Genomic DNA, 15,310 nt, shown 5'->3' with positions numbered 1-15,310 from the left:
AGAAAGAAAGAAAGAAAGAAAGAAAGAAAGAAAGAAAGAAAGAAAGAAAGAAAGAACATGGAATATGGGGGATGAAGGAACAGACACTAAGCAGTGGAGGAAAAGAGGTGCCACATCTGCAACAGGAGTGAAGGGAGGGAAAGAAGGTATAGCAAAAGCAATGAAGTGTCTGTCTGTCTGTCTATCTGTTGCCATCCATGGATGTGGAAAAATGGAAAAGAGTCCAGCGGAGGACAACAAAAATGATTAGGGGACTGGAGCACATGACTTATGAGGAGAGGCTGAGGGAACTGGGATTGTTTAGTCTGCAGAAGAGAAGAATGAGGGAGGGATTTGATAGCTGCTTTCAACTACCTGAAGGGGGGTTCCAAAGAGGATGGAGCTAGGCTGTTCTCAGTGGCGGCAGATGACAGAACAAGAAGCAGTGGTCTCACGTTGCAGTGGGGGAGATTTGCGTTGGATATTAGGAAAAACTTTTTCACTAGGAGGGTGATGAAGCACTGCAATGGGTTACCTAGGGAAGTGGTGGAATCTCCTTCCTTAGAGATTTATAAGGCCCGGCTTGACAAAGCCCTGGCTGGGATGATGTAGTTGGGGATTGGTCCTGCTTTAAGCAGGGGGTTGGACTAGATGACCTCCTGAGGTCCCTTCCAACTCTGATATTCTATGATTCTATCCTCCTTCCCTCTCTCTCTATCAGAGAGATTATATAGAGCATCAGCCAGCAATATAATAGGGTAAACCTGTATCTCAAGGCCTGAGTGTATGCTGACTGTGTGTGTTCACATTCATACAGCGTTCCCAGGATCATTTTTGTTTCAAAAGAACTTTTTCAAAACACACTTTGTAACATGATCACAGTTTATTTTCAACTGCACAGAATTTGGCCTCAACTAAAAAGACAAGACAGAAATAAAGACAGTGAAAGGACAAAAGGTTCAGTGGGGCAAAATAAATAACTAAAAATGGAGAAGTAGGCCTGCCAGAAATAGACCCTTATGGGAAATCCAAAAGCCGAAGAACCGTCAGGTTCAAGTCAGCACATTTGAAAAGTAATGTAAATCAGAGCATATCTCATTACAATTACATCATAGTAACATGAAAACATAAATCAAATTCTGCCTTCAGAACTACATAAGTAGGCCAGGGCAGAACTGGCCATAAGAATTTTTTTTAAAAACTAGGAATGCTGGAGTAAATAATAAAGAAGGCTTATGCAAGTTCATAAGAAATTTTACAAGCCTACGCATCTGATAATCTATTTTCACTTCTAGTGTTACCTCATTTATCTGCTTCTGCTAAAATTCCACTCTGGTACCATGCTCTAGAGCCAAACATGGAGAAGAAAAAATTAGTTCTAAGCTCCAAAAGGAGCATAGAAAAATCTTCAGATAGATAGTTTTGCAATTCAGTGAACGGTTCCTGTTCAAAACTGCTCCTGCATGGGCCATGCATTTATTTTGTTTGCTATAAATAGTTAATATTTAAGCAACATATGAATATTGTGGGATTCCTTTCACACCCAGGCCCGTTATCTGTTTAAAAAGAAAAAGAAAAAAGGTCAATCTCTAATTGATTGCTTTGGAAGCATTCATATCTCACGCAATCAGAACACACATTATAATTTATTAACCTGCCCACATCCCTAAAAAACTCTACCCCCAAGTAGAGCTCACTATAATCTGAAAAGGGAGAAGAGCCACGTGACTCCATTAAGTTCAGGAGGGACTTTACAATTGCTAATAGTGATTGGCAGCAGTAGAAAACCCTAAGGTTGTAGATCATAGAACACAACTCAGTAATTATCCTGTTCTACAAACTATCTGTCTTAGGGTTTATATAGCCCCCATTACCATAGGGTCTGAGTGCCTCACAGTCTTTTTACTGTATTTATTCTCACAACACCCCTGTGAGGTAGAAAAGTACCATCTCAGTTTTACAGTTGGAGAACTGAGGCACAGAGAGGCTAAGTGACTTGCTCCAAATCACACAGGAAGGTTGTGGTAGGGCAGGGAATTGAATCTGGGTTTCTGGTATCCCAGACTCATGTCCTAACCACTGGACTATCCTTCCAAAGTGTCTCTAGACTGATGATATACTTGTATTTTACCCACTGTAGCACAGTAACTACCCTTTCATTTCATGCTATTGTCGTTGTGGTGGTGCGTAGAGTACAGACACTGCGTCCCCACCTAGCATGGGTATACATAGCAGTGTAGATGATGAGGCACTGCTTAGGTGAGCACAGTACAGACACGCCTGAATAGTAGGGTAAATATCCTACACAACTCTCTACACACCCAAGCTGTGCCTCACCATCTACACTGCTATTGTTAGCAGTGTAGTCTCCCACTGCCAAAGACTTTCCTCTCCACAGTGAAAGGCTCTGGCAGCGGAAGACAGGGCTGACCTTATGGGTGGGTGACATTGGTGACTGTCCTGCATGCCGTGATTGTGGGGGGAGGCACCATGATCAAGAGGCATGGAACAGGGCAGGAGAAGAGTCTGGGGTGCGAGTCCGTGGAAGGGAGCTCTGGGCAATGGTGGGGGAGGCAGTGGAGCCTGGGGACGATGAGAGGGAGCCCGGGGAAGCAGCAGGAGCCAGGGGTAATGAGGGTGCATGGTGGGGAGCACAAGGAGGCAGCAGGGGCCAGAGGGGATGGGTCAGGAGCCGGGGGAGGCAGTGCGGGCCAGGGGCAATGGAGGAATGGATGGGGATGCAGCGGGGGCCGGGGCACCAAAATACAAGTTCGCCCAGGGTGCCATTTTCCCTTAGGCTGGCCCTAGCAGGAGAAGGCTTTCCCTGCTGCCTTTCAGAGCCTTTCACTGCCATGTGTAGCTACACATCTCAGTGAATTTGGATGCAGCCTACCTTTTACTGTGGCACGTAGCTACATGTAACCTACATACCACTGCAAGCATTGGCAAGGTCTAAGTGTTGACTCTGACTGCAATCTGTGAATTGTGTTCTATTCTCCCAGCAAATATTTTTTCAATACACCTGAAGGTGAAACAAAATGACCAATAAAGAGAGAGTAGTTTTGAATTCACTAGCTATAGCTAGAAATGTAATAATTAATTAGCTGAAACGTGTCACTCACTTGTAAGGGAGTAAACAAACATTTCTTAATATGTTTTTGCCCTGCTGTCATTAGGTTTTAATAAAAAAGTTTTAGTTATCTTATAAAAATGTAGCTACCCTGGGACTATTCAAAATGAGAGAGCATACATAATTTATGACAGTACAATAGAAAAAAAGAGTGATGTTTGCAAAACTGATACAACATATAAAAAGAAATAAGGGCCAAAAGGTTGAACAAACAACTATAAAGGACATAAAAGTCCAGAACCATGAGGATCACAGCTGCATTTAAATCTGGGGGCAGAGGTGCCAGATTTGAACCAGCACTAACCAACCTAGAATGTTTAAATCTTTTTACTGAAAGAAACAAAATCCAATCACCTTGAAAATCTCCCCTGCCCGAGGTTCCTTTGCCAAAGCTGCCTTGTCTAGCCCATCATAGGCAGAAGTCACGTACATTTCTGAATAATCTTTTCCACCAAAGCAGCAGGAGGTGATCCTTGAAGCAGGCAGCTTCACAGTCTGGATTCTTTTCCCTAGAGGAAAATATATTTACTTACTTTAAACTTTCTGGGGAAAATGTAACATGTAATTTGTTGTTAACCAACTGGACAGCCAGTACTGTGATTGTCAGACTGAGCCTTTTACAATATGAATATAGTGTTTCCCCATCAGAAAGAAGCAGTTTCCGTAAGGACAGTCTATGGGGAAATGTGCTCAATTGATTCGATGGCACCATCTCTTACATTTTACTTTTAGCAAAGCTTCTGTCTCCTGTCTCCACACTGCTCCATTTCCTTTTTTCACATGCAGGCAATACTACGGTGTGTGAGGCAGTGAGATCAGAAACAGGCAGGCCATGTGTTGACTGAAGCACTAGTCTTGAAACAGCATGTCATCAAGGTGTTTCAGCACGGAAGAGACTCTTAAATCAATTGCAAGTTTAAAAAGCAAACATAAGGGACTGTACCATAGAGCACCCAACCCTAGACACTTTGGGTCAAATTCAGAGGGGGAATAAATGGGAAGTGGATGTTACACATCAGTAAATCAGCATGAGTGAGTGAGTGAGTGTAACTTATTTGCCCTTCCAACCCTGATATTCTAGGTGACCAAGGGTACGTCTACACAGGGATAAAAAACTCGCAGTGTGGCCGTGGCTGCCCCAGGTCAGCTGACTTGGGCTCCAGAGCTAAAAATTGCTGTGTAGCCTGGAACCTGAGCCATGGGACCCTCGACCCTTGTAAGGTCCCAGAGCTTGGGCTGCAGGCCAAGCCCGGATGTCTAAACAGCAGTTTTTCAGCCCAAGCCCCACAAAGGCAAGTCAGCTGCCCTGGACCAGCTATGGGGTTTTTATCCCTGTGTAGACATGCCCACAGAGAAACAGAGTTATACTGGCAAGTAATCAAACACATACGGAATCAGAATTCTCAGCTGGTGTAAATCAATATGGCTCCCAGAAGTCAATGGAGCTGTGCCAATTTACACCAGCTGAGGGCTTGATCCAAGATGTTTAACGCATAGTTAAAGCCTCAGTGTCCAATTAGCAGTGATAGTACCTCTACCCCAATATAACACGGGTTCACATACAAAGCGGTAAAGCAGCGCTCCAGCTTCCAGCCGGGGCGCTCTGCTTCCCGCCGCCGGTGAGTGCGGGGAGGTTGGGGAAAGGATGCCCCCCTGTACTCACTGGTGGCAGGAAGCGGAGTGCCGCAGCTGGGAGCTGGCGGAGTGGAGCGGGCTGGGGCCGGGCTGCTCCGCTTCCCGCCGCTGAGTGCCTGTCAGGGGGTGGGGAGTGTGGATAGGGGTCAGGGGAGCAGAGGGGTTGGGTAAGGGGGTGGGGTCCTGGGGGTGATTAGGGACGGGGGTCTCTGGAGGGGGCGGTCAGGGGACAAGGAGCAGGGGGGCCAAAGCAAGTTCGATATAACGCAGTCTCACCTATAGCGTGGTAAGATTTTTTGGCTCCGGAGGACCGTGTTATATCGGGGTAGATGTGTACTATTATTTATTAAGTGCTGGCAATGTTCTTAGCTCTTGACAATGCACAAGGGCCCAGATCCACAAAGGTATTTAGATTCCTAAAGTCCAGTGATTTCCAAGATGGCTACAGTCCCCCTAGTACCTTCAACAGTTTACCATCTAATAAGCAGAAGGAAGACAGGATTGTTCAGGCCTGGAAAAAGTGTAACTTAGACTTTTTTATTTAAGGTTTGATTTTATTCCCTTCCTGTGAGTTTTTAGGAGGGACTTGGAATGTGAGGAGACAGGAGAGTGGTGGATTGTGCCAGAGTAACAAACAGTAATTGTGCGTGACAGAAAGGAAGCATTCATCCCAAACGTCAGTTCATGCAGATGATCTCTTCAAACCCCTTGGGTGCAGCAACACCAAGCATTCCAGACTCTTCAGAATATCCCACCAGCCTCAGCTTCTCAATTCTAAACTCGTCTTTCATGGAGCCAAGCTTCATTTTTACCTTTTCAACCTGCTTCATGATTTCAGTATTTTCTCATGGTCTTTGGAAGCCATCACAAAACCTTTGTGCCATTATCCGGATAATGAAGGTTCAATTTCCAAAATTTCTCATTTAAAGCAAAATTTTACAAACTCCAATTGCTTTGGTCCTAATTCAACAAGGTACTTAAGTACATACTTAACTTGAAGCACATACATGAGAGCTTTGCTAATTCATGGCCTTTATCCAGTTCCCCATCTTCTTCTGCAATCACACCCAACATTCATTGTTTGCAAACTGAAAATACAGCATTGTATCCATGGCACGACTGAACTTGGGCTGGAAGGACTACCATTGAATGATTTCACATTTTACTTGTTATTATTTATTCTTACTATTCATTATTTGTATTATCATAGCATCTAGAAGCCCCAATCATGGACCAGGACCCCATTGTACTAGGTGCTGTACAAACACAGAACAATCCCTCCCACAAAAAGCTTACATCAATATAAGAACTTAAGAATGGCCACACTGGTTCGGATCAATTGTCCATCTAGCCTACTATCCTGTCTTCTGACAGTGGCCAGTGCCAGATGCTTCAGAGGGAATGAACAGAACAGGGCCTGTCATCCCATCTTCTGGCAGTCAGGTTTAGGGGCCCCCTTAGCGTGGGGTTGTATCCCTGACCATCTGGATTAATAGCCACTGATGGGTCTATCCTCCAAGAACTTATCTAATTCTTTTTGAACCTAGTTATACTTTTGGCCTTCACAACATCCCCTGGCAATGAGTTCCACAGGTTGATGTGCATTGTGTGAAGAAATACTTCCTTTTGTTTGTTTTAAACCTGATGCCTATTAATTTCATTGGGTGACTCCTGTTCTTGTGCTATATGAAGGAGTAAATAACACTTCCATATTCACTTTCTCCAAACCATTAATGATTTTATAGACCTCACTCCTATCCCCTCTCAGTCTTCTCTTTTCCAAGCTGAACAGTGCCAGTCTTTTTAATGTCTCCTCCTATGGAAGCGGTTCCATACCCCTAATAATTTGTTTTGCCCTTCTCTGTACCTCTTCTAATTCAAATATATCTTTTTTGAGATGAGGTAACCAGAACTGCATGTAGTATAAGACAAGAGACAACAGATAGAGACAAACAGAGCGGGGAGTACAAGGAAACAGTGAGACACTATTGGTCAGCATGATAGGCTATGGACTCAGCACTTCAGCAGTCTAACTGTTGCCAAGTTTTTTTGTAGGCATTATGGCAAAGGAGAATTTTAAGGAGGCATTCGAAGGAGGATAATGAGTTAGATTTGTGGATGTTGACAGGTTGATTATGAGTTTATGGTTGTTGCCATTTTCTTGTGCCTACTCCCTAGGGGAAGTGATCTGCTATCAGACTAGGCCACAAACAGAACACTTAATACAAAATAAGCCAACCCCAATAGAACAGAGGGAGCCTGCCTCAAGCAATGCATGTGGCACAGGTGATTCCCATCCTGAAATTGGGTTATTTAATACAGAATTCCAGTTCACCTTTGTGAGGGCTTACCTGTCTCAGGATCTATACGGATCACTCTCCCTCCATCAATACAGGCCACCCAAAGTTTCCCTTCTGCGTCAATACACATTCCATCAGGCATTTGTTCCTCCTTTTCTAATTGGTACAAAACTTTACAGCAGGCTGTAGAAGGAATTATGAAGTCAACACTGAATGTGATAGGTTAGCTATACCACTGTGATAGCTTAACTGTACCATATACTAATTTAACAAATTCATTTAACATCTTCCACAGTCTCCTAAATGCTCTTACAAACAAATCAACTCATTTTTGTGATGAAGGCAGACAACAAAATTTGATTTACACATGTGCCTAGAGATGGCTGATGGGGCACAGTTAGTCTGATAAAAATAAACAGCCATTAGAACTGTTGTCTGAGGCTATACTGAATTCAGATGCCTGTGCTTTTACCAAGCATGGAGTACAGATCTTTGCTGTTGAAGAATTTGTTCTATCCATATTGCTCAACATATGAGCTCTAGGCCAGTTTATGACTATCACAAGCACAATGACTTTACTTTAGGTACTCACCACTGATCTCTGCCTGTGTGTTTTTTTCATATGCAAACCACAGAACTACTTAATTTAAATGTAGGTAATACATAATCTCTCCCAGACAAAGACCAAGAAGCCACTTTAATATAAAGAGAGACTGGCTTCTTGTTGACCAGCTATAAACTCATTATTTAGTTGGGCTTTGGACACCAAGGACATGATTGTCAAAACTAGACACAGATAATTACATGCTTAAACCACAATCCAGTGTGGTGTTCTGTGCAGTCTGCTGTGCCCACATGGAGTCCCATTGACCCAGTGAAGTCATTGGGGCTCTTCCCAGGTGCAGCAGTACACCTGTTTGGATTATAATGTAAGATCAGGACCCTAGTTTGCAGCCATAATGGAGATTTGCCAGTATAAAACCAGGGTGAAAGGAGATTCAGGCTCACAGTGCCTTCATATTTTGGCAAGAAAAAATCTTCTCACCAGAAATTTATAAAAATAGGCAGAGGAAATCTACCTAGTTGTATTCCACTTCTAAATACTTCATTTATATATGCATGAAGTCTGCACAGACTAGTGTACATAGGGAACCAATTCAGTCATTTGAATCACAACTGACATGACAATAATTAGTCTCAGCTGAATTGCTGCTATGTGAGATGGGCCAAAAAAAAGTTTCACTGAATGTTTGTTCAAGTTTTTAAATGAATTTGGGTCAGTTGTAGTCACACTTCAGTCTCCTTTCTGCAAAGACTGTAGTAAGCAAGGAATATTTGCCCAAGCCATGGATTTTACATGAATGCTACAGAACATTTGTGGAGAACTGTAAATTTATACTTGTGAGCATTCCTACTGGAAACCTGATTTTAAAAATATGCTTCTGTAATCAGGGAAGAGAAACATATGGTATGATCTTTTATGAGAGTTAATAGAAAGTGTACCAGTAGATGGCACTCAAGAATATGTAGCATTGTTTATGGGTTTTGTAGGATCGATACAATTCGTTGTGATTGTGCACTGCAAACAGCTTCCTTTGTGCAACTCTTAACATCAGCTCTTAACTTGACCTAGCTGTCCAATCAAAACAGATTCTGAATTCTCACAATGAACTGTTCATGAACAAGCTAGAATCCAAGAAATGTTCACCAAATAATTTTGTGTCATAGATTGTGAATTTCTTTTTCTATTGACAATTTGTGAACAGAAAAATTTATAATTTGTCATCTACTTCACTGACAATTACACACCCAGCTCTTGCTGAAGGAAATCAAACTACATTGATTTAAAAACTGATTTAAGAAAAGCATCTATACCGATTTTTCCTGTGTGCACATCATAGTCAAAGGCATGGACAGCATACGCCAGGCTATCAATATGAAAGAAGGTTCTGTGATCCAGTGACCAATCCAATCCATTAGAGATGTCCACCTGGTCTAACTGCTTCACTACAGAATAATCAGGAAAGAGCGTGTAGAGGGCACCTTGGCGTCTTGCTCGCACACCAGGTTCTGTCTCCTCAGCCATGGTACCTAAAAGGATAATGGGATCAATCATTGGAAAGTACAGCAGCCTGGAGAATCTTTACACCCTGCTAACTACAATAATGACCTCCTCATGTTCTCCTTGGGGTATATACTTTTATTACTTAAAGGGACTCTGAACTTAAAATGCATATACTGTAAACGTATTGTTACCTAGGTTATTAATAAAGACTTAGAATAACAGAAGTGAAAGATTTTTATAAATCCAATTTACATGTCAGCATTAAAGCTCTTTCACTTGTTTACTTTTTGCATGTCTCCACTTGAAAAATGAAAGTGAAGCCAGTTTCACTGTTTGCTTGAGGTTTTGGTGGTGGTGTTGCTGTGGATTTTTTTTTTCTTTTTTTTTACAGTCACTTTCAAGTTGCTGCAATAATTGAGTTTTTAATGCCCATGGGGAATATTTAAGTTTTGTTTTTAATTTGTGGAAATCCTTCTATTGGTCCTAAATTTTATAAAAGCTTTTTTTACAATATTTGAGCCAAATTTTAAGTTGGGATTGTCCACTCGTCACATACAGATATGAACAGCATATATAGAAAAATAATATTTCTCTTTCATTTTTCTAACTTTAGGCTGCTGCAAGACTAGGAAATAAGAATAAAGTTAACCCCACATCAACCCTTAATATAGTAAACTCCAGTCTAAAATTAGAGTAACTATTGTTGGTAAATAGTGAATAATAAACTGACAGACTATAGTTGACATAACACATTTGGACCTGTTTCTGGAACCACTGCCAAGCACAGAAATTACTGTCACGACTCTGTGGATCTGCTCCCAGTAGTAATTGCTGTGTTTGGTAGCAAGTGTTTGTTGAATCAGGCCTTTAATTTGAATCTATAATGTAAATCTGAGCGTGTGTGTGTGGGGGGGGGGGGGTGAATGCGTGAAATCCTGTCTGCCCCTGCTACATCCAGGCCAGCCTCACTTTAGACTGTGAGTCCCTCCTGCTGACCTGTCTCACAATCAGGGGCATCCAAACACCACTTTCCGAGTCCATGCTTCTGCAGTAATAGAAGTACCAATTCTCACACACTTCACCTATTGCTGAGTGAAGCTCAGCTGAAGAATCAAGTTCCCAGAGAATAAAAGTACAATACACATTAGAAATAGTCCTACTTCATTGAGAGTGAAAATCCTGTCAGAAACATACCAGCAAAAAATCTCCCCTTTGGATCCACTTTCCCATCATTGAACCTGTTGTTTGGTTTATCCTGTTCAAGTTCTGCAATAGTGGTTACTGACTCCATGTCCCAGTTTAAAAAGGCAAATCTAGTTCCCAAGGCAATGACATAACCCCCGCACTTTCGAAGGGCCACCGAGCCAACGCGAGCATCTGCAAACAAGAGAGAGAGGGGGAACGGGAGAAATTCAGTGAGTGTCAGATCATGTTATATCATAGGCTATATATCCAGTTTGACATCACCTTCTCACTAGATGTGCAGTGCCATTTCTTAGCTCTCTAATGGCATGGCTGAGATCAGTAACTGGATGGAGAAAAACTGGTTGAAGCTGAATCCAGGAAAGACTGAGATAATGTGAGTAGGAGAAGTGAGGCACTCTGAAGAACTTGCCACATCTATAACATTACCTTCCATTCAGATCATTAACATAGCTTGTAGGCTTAGTGTTCTCCTAGGCTCCTCACTACTTCTAAACACTCAAGCACCCAGAGCCAAGAAAAAAATCCATTTCATCTACCACTTCCGGGAAAACTATGCCCTTTCCTGTTGACTTTGGACTTAGACACAGTGATCCATGCATTTCAAACCGCCACCTTGATAACTATAATTCTCTGTCTTGTTGACTTGGGCCACCTCTTACTAAACAATTGATTGTAGGAGTGCAGTTCACTTGTCTCAATAGAAAGTAAAAGGATGGCATGAAATACTATAAACTACTTGTGGCTCTGTATAGGAAGAAAGATCACCATATGTACAGTAAGATATCACCACTGATGTAGCATCACTGTTGCACAATTGCGATAAATCTTATGCAAAGTATGCCTTGTAAGGTATCATTGGAAAGGCTGTGATTTGTTGAACAAAGTTATCCTGTTTATATTTATTATCATCGTGTATGAAATTATGGATCTTTGCTGTGTGTTTGTATCTTGAACATGTTGTGTTCCTAGGTAACACCCACAGGACAGATTTACATCAAGACCAGCCAGCCATGGTTGATGGGCCATTAAAAAGAATCAGCTCTTCCAGTGGGCCCCTCCTGAGGATGCCTCCGAGAGCATGTAGACAATGGATGCCTCATGACTCAGCAAGGGCACATAGAACATGTGATCCCTGACTCCATGTTTGAGACAGTAACTTTCCATACACATGGGTTGGAGAGGGGGGAGGAGGCTATCAATGGGAGAGTGTGACATCATTGCCTTGCTTCTTTCCTGCTCCACATCTCTGAATTATGATTTCTAACAAAGAAGAGCTTTGAACAATGGACTGAGGACCCCAATATTTGAGATGAAACAGAGATTTATTACAAACTGGCAGATTTAACATCACTGCTATTATCCTGATCTACAAACTCTGAAATCAACTGTAATGGATATGACTCATTATAACCTCTTAATAACGCTCTTCCTTTTTATATATATATATATATACACCTTTAGTTTTTAGTAACTAAAGGATTGGCTACCAGCATGGTTTGGGGGTAAGATCTGAAGTATATTTTGACCTGGTGTGTGTGTCTGGTTCCTTGGAATGAGAAGAATCTAATAGATGTGATTCTTGATTTTAATAATCATTTATCACAGAACTCTGGTTTGTCTGGATGGTGCATGAGGGGCTAGAGGGCCTGAATGGGACTGTCTGTGTCTACAGAAAAACTAGTATAGCAGTTTGGAAGTACACATTTGTTACTGGCTTGGTGAAAGCTTATGATAGACTATACTGCCAGTTTGGGGAACATGCCCTGTTTTATGGCAGTCTGACCGAAGAAGTGGGTTGTAGCCCACGAAAGCTTATGCTCTAATAAATTTGTTAGTCTCTAAGGTGCCACAAGTACTCCTGTTCTTTTTGCGGATACAGACTAACACGGCTGCTACTCTGAAACCTGACCTGAGATTGGCGTTCTTAGCTGTGTACCATACTAGGCAGCATGACACTACTAACTGACAAACTACTAACCTGGGACCGACGTGGCTACAGCTCCACTGCATACAAACGACTATCAGCAGAGATAGATCAACTATAACACAGGGGAAAAAACAACCTAAAAGGTACAGAAACAAAGTAGCAAACAAGTTTTAAGACTTAGCGTGGCACTGTCTTACCCACAGACACACTATGCACTTCATTGGTGACTGAGTTCCAGCGGCAAACTTTCTGTGAATTAATATCCACATATACAAGTGCATTTTCCCTTTCTTCCCATACTGGGCACTCTCCCATCCTGTTCTTCTCCTTCACAACAGACTCAATCTTAATAGAACACATGGCCTAAGAGGAGGAGAGCAAAAGATGAACCACATGAAAAATTCATTTTAACAAAAGAAGGCTTATTGTATTGAATTTTTATAGAAACATCATATTTAGAGCAGGAATTAGGGAACTATATGGTCCCATAGATGCCACATAGGATTAGTGAATATTTGGGGAATCCAATACATCTAGTCTCTGGTACTTATATGGGTCCCATTATTATCTGATCTTAGCACCTCACAATCTAGGACTCGAATATTGAGACTTACAGTGTGAGGATCCCAGATTTATAAAACTGGACAAATTACCTTACGCTAAAACTCGATAAAAACTCAAGGTGATATTTTCAAGCCTCGTATTTGCTAAGCAGGCTTCTGGAAAGAGAAAGGGAAAATAGGGAATAAACAAAAAAATGGGGGGGAGGGAAGCCAAACATGAAAAAGAACTAAACTTTATAGTTAGACTAGGTGGGTGAGGCAATATCTTTTACTGGACCAACATCTGTTGGAGAGAGAGACAAGTTTTTGACCTTACACAGAGCTCGAAAGCTTGTCTTTCTCACCAACAGAAGTTGGTCCAGTAAAATATGTTACCTCACCCACCTTGTCTCTCTAATATCCTGGGACCAACATAACTACAGCTACACTGCATACAAACTTTACCATTAAAATTCATTTTTCTACATGTATTTTCTGATGTTTCCCTGGAGTAATCCCTCCTTCCCACAAATTCTAGGACATGGGTTTAATATTTTTGTAGTGTTGCCAAGTGTTAATTCATACCGGGGATGTAATTGTAGTGTAGGAGTCAGGGGAGCGGTGTTTAAAAGGTAATAGGTAAAAATAGTATTTCAAGAACATAAGATCCCTCTCATTAATATATATATATATGTGTGTGTGTGTGTGTATATATATATATATATTAATGAGAGGGATCTTATGTATGCACCCACCTTATAGTAGCTCCATCTATCAGTAGCTGAAAGCCTGTGCTACCACACAGGTGTAATATGTAAAGTCATGTGGTAAAAAAGCCAAAAATGGCTAAGAACTTAAAAGAGGGATGGTAGCAGACTGTGAAACCCAGTGATGATTCAACCTGGTGATATTCTGAACAAAAAGAGCTCTCAACCATGCTTATAGCTGTTTCCCTTGCTTCACACTGACACAACAGACATCTAGGCTTCAGAGTGATGTTTGGGGTTATTGTGTGTGCTGGATGTGTGGGTGGTTGTGTTGATTTGGGTCTAGGAAGGTTGTGCTGGGAGATTTGTTTTATAGATTCATAGATTCTAGGACTGGAAGGGACCTCGAGAGGTCACCGAGTCCAGTCCCCTGCCCGCATGGCAGGACCAAATACTGTCTAGACCATCCCTGATAGACATTTATCTAACCTACTCTTAAATATCTCCAGAGATGGAGATTCCACAACCTCCCTAGGCAATCTATTCCAGTGTTTAACACCCTGACAGTTAGGAACTTTTTCCTAATGTCCAACCTAGACCTCCCTTGCTGCAGTTTAAACCCATTGCTTCTTGTTCTATCCTTAGAGGCTAAGGTGAACAAGTTTTCTCCCTCCTCCTTATGACACCCTTTTAAATACCTGAAAACTGCTATCATGTCCCCTCTCAGTCTTCTCTTTTCCAAACTAAACAAACCCAATTCTTTCAGCCTTCCTTCATAGGTCATGTTCTCAAGACCTTTAATCATTCTTGTTGCTCTTCTCTGGACCCTTGCCAATTTCTCCACATCTTTTTTGAAATGCGGTGCCCAGAACTGGACACAATACTCCAGCTGAGGCCTAACCAGAGCAGAGTAAAGCGGAAGAATGACTTCTCGTGTCTTGCTCACAACACACCTGTTAATACATCCCAGAATCATGTTTGCTTTTTTTGCAACAGCATCACACTGTTGACTCATATTTAGCTTGTGATCCACTATAACCCCTAGATCCCTTTCTGCCGTACTCCTTCCTAGACAGTCTCTTCCCATTCTGTATGTGTGAAACTGATTTTTTCTTCCTAAGTGGAGTACTTTGCATTTGTCTTTGTTAAACTTCATCCTGTTTAACTCAGACGATTTCTCCAATTTGTCCAAATCATTTTGAATTATGACCCTGTCCTCCAAAGCAGTTGCAATCCCTCCCAGTTTGGTATCATCCGCAAACTTAATAAGTGTACTTTCTATGCCAATATCTAAGTCGTTGATGAAGATATTGAACAGAGCCGGTCCCAAAACAGACCCCTGCGGTACCCCACTCGTTATGCCTTTCCAGCAGGATTGGGAACCATTAATAACAACTCTATGAGTACAGTTATCCAGCCAGTTATGCACCCACCTTTTGATTTGTGCAGGTGGCAAATGAGGGTTGTGCACTACCGTGAGGGGTTCTGTGTGTTTGGAGTTATTGTGTGTGCTGGTTGTGTTGTTGTGGGGGGCTTGTGTTGGGCAGGGAGAGTTGTGTGGATTTCCATGGGTGACAAATGAGGGGTTTATAGTGAGGTGAGGCGCTGTGTGTGTTTGGGGTTATTGTGTATGCTGGTTGTGTTGCTGTCTGGGTGATTGTGTTGATTTGTGTCTGGGGTGGTTGGTTATGCTGGGAGATTGTGTGGGTGGCAAATGAGAGGAGTGTATTGTGGTGAGGGGCTGTGTGTGTTTGGCATTATTATGTATGCTGATTGTGTTGATTCGTTTCTAGAGGGAGTTGTGCTGGGAGATTTCTGT

General features: G+C 42.0%; 1 protein-coding gene across 1 annotated transcript; it reads right to left on the bottom strand.

Moving 5' to 3' along the window:
• Positions 1-1,484: 1,484 nt before the first annotated feature.
• LOC112110519 (regucalcin-like) lies at positions 1,485-12,602 on the bottom strand. The gene is made up of 6 exons (XM_026649014.1): positions 12,440-12,602; positions 10,304-10,486; positions 8,920-9,135; positions 7,096-7,227; positions 3,464-3,618; positions 1,485-1,535 (listed from the first exon to the last, which is right to left on the bottom strand). The coding sequence occupies exons 1-6, from the start codon at positions 12,600-12,602 to the stop codon at positions 1,485-1,487; spliced, it is 900 nt and encodes a 299-aa protein (XP_026504799.1).
• Between the last annotated feature and the right edge of the window lie 2,708 nt (positions 12,603-15,310).

Source organism: Terrapene carolina, unplaced genomic scaffold, assembly GCF_002925995.2.
Source record: "Terrapene carolina triunguis isolate 2854851 unplaced genomic scaffold, T_m_triunguis-2.0 Scaffold23, whole genome shotgun sequence".
In the NCBI taxonomy this organism is placed as follows: domain Eukaryota; kingdom Metazoa; phylum Chordata; order Testudines; family Emydidae; genus Terrapene; species Terrapene triunguis.
The sequence above is the reverse complement of the archived record's forward strand: the minus strand, read 5'-3'. Positions and strand labels throughout refer to the sequence as shown.

Excerpts from the sequence above, each read along its gene's own strand:
- LOC112110519 (XM_026649014.1), bottom strand. The coding sequence starts at position 12,602 with ATGTGTTCTATTAAGATTGAGTCTGTTGTGAAGGAGAAGAACAGGATG. Across the intron at positions 10,487-12,439 it reads AGTGCATAGTGTGTCTGTGG|ATGCTCGCGTTGGCTCGGTG; the intron begins GTAAGACAGTGC and ends TCTTGTTTGCAG. Across the intron at positions 3,619-7,095 it reads CCGTATAGATCCTGAGACAG|GGAAAAGAATCCAGACTGTG; the intron begins GTAAGCCCTCAC and ends ATTTTCCTCTAG.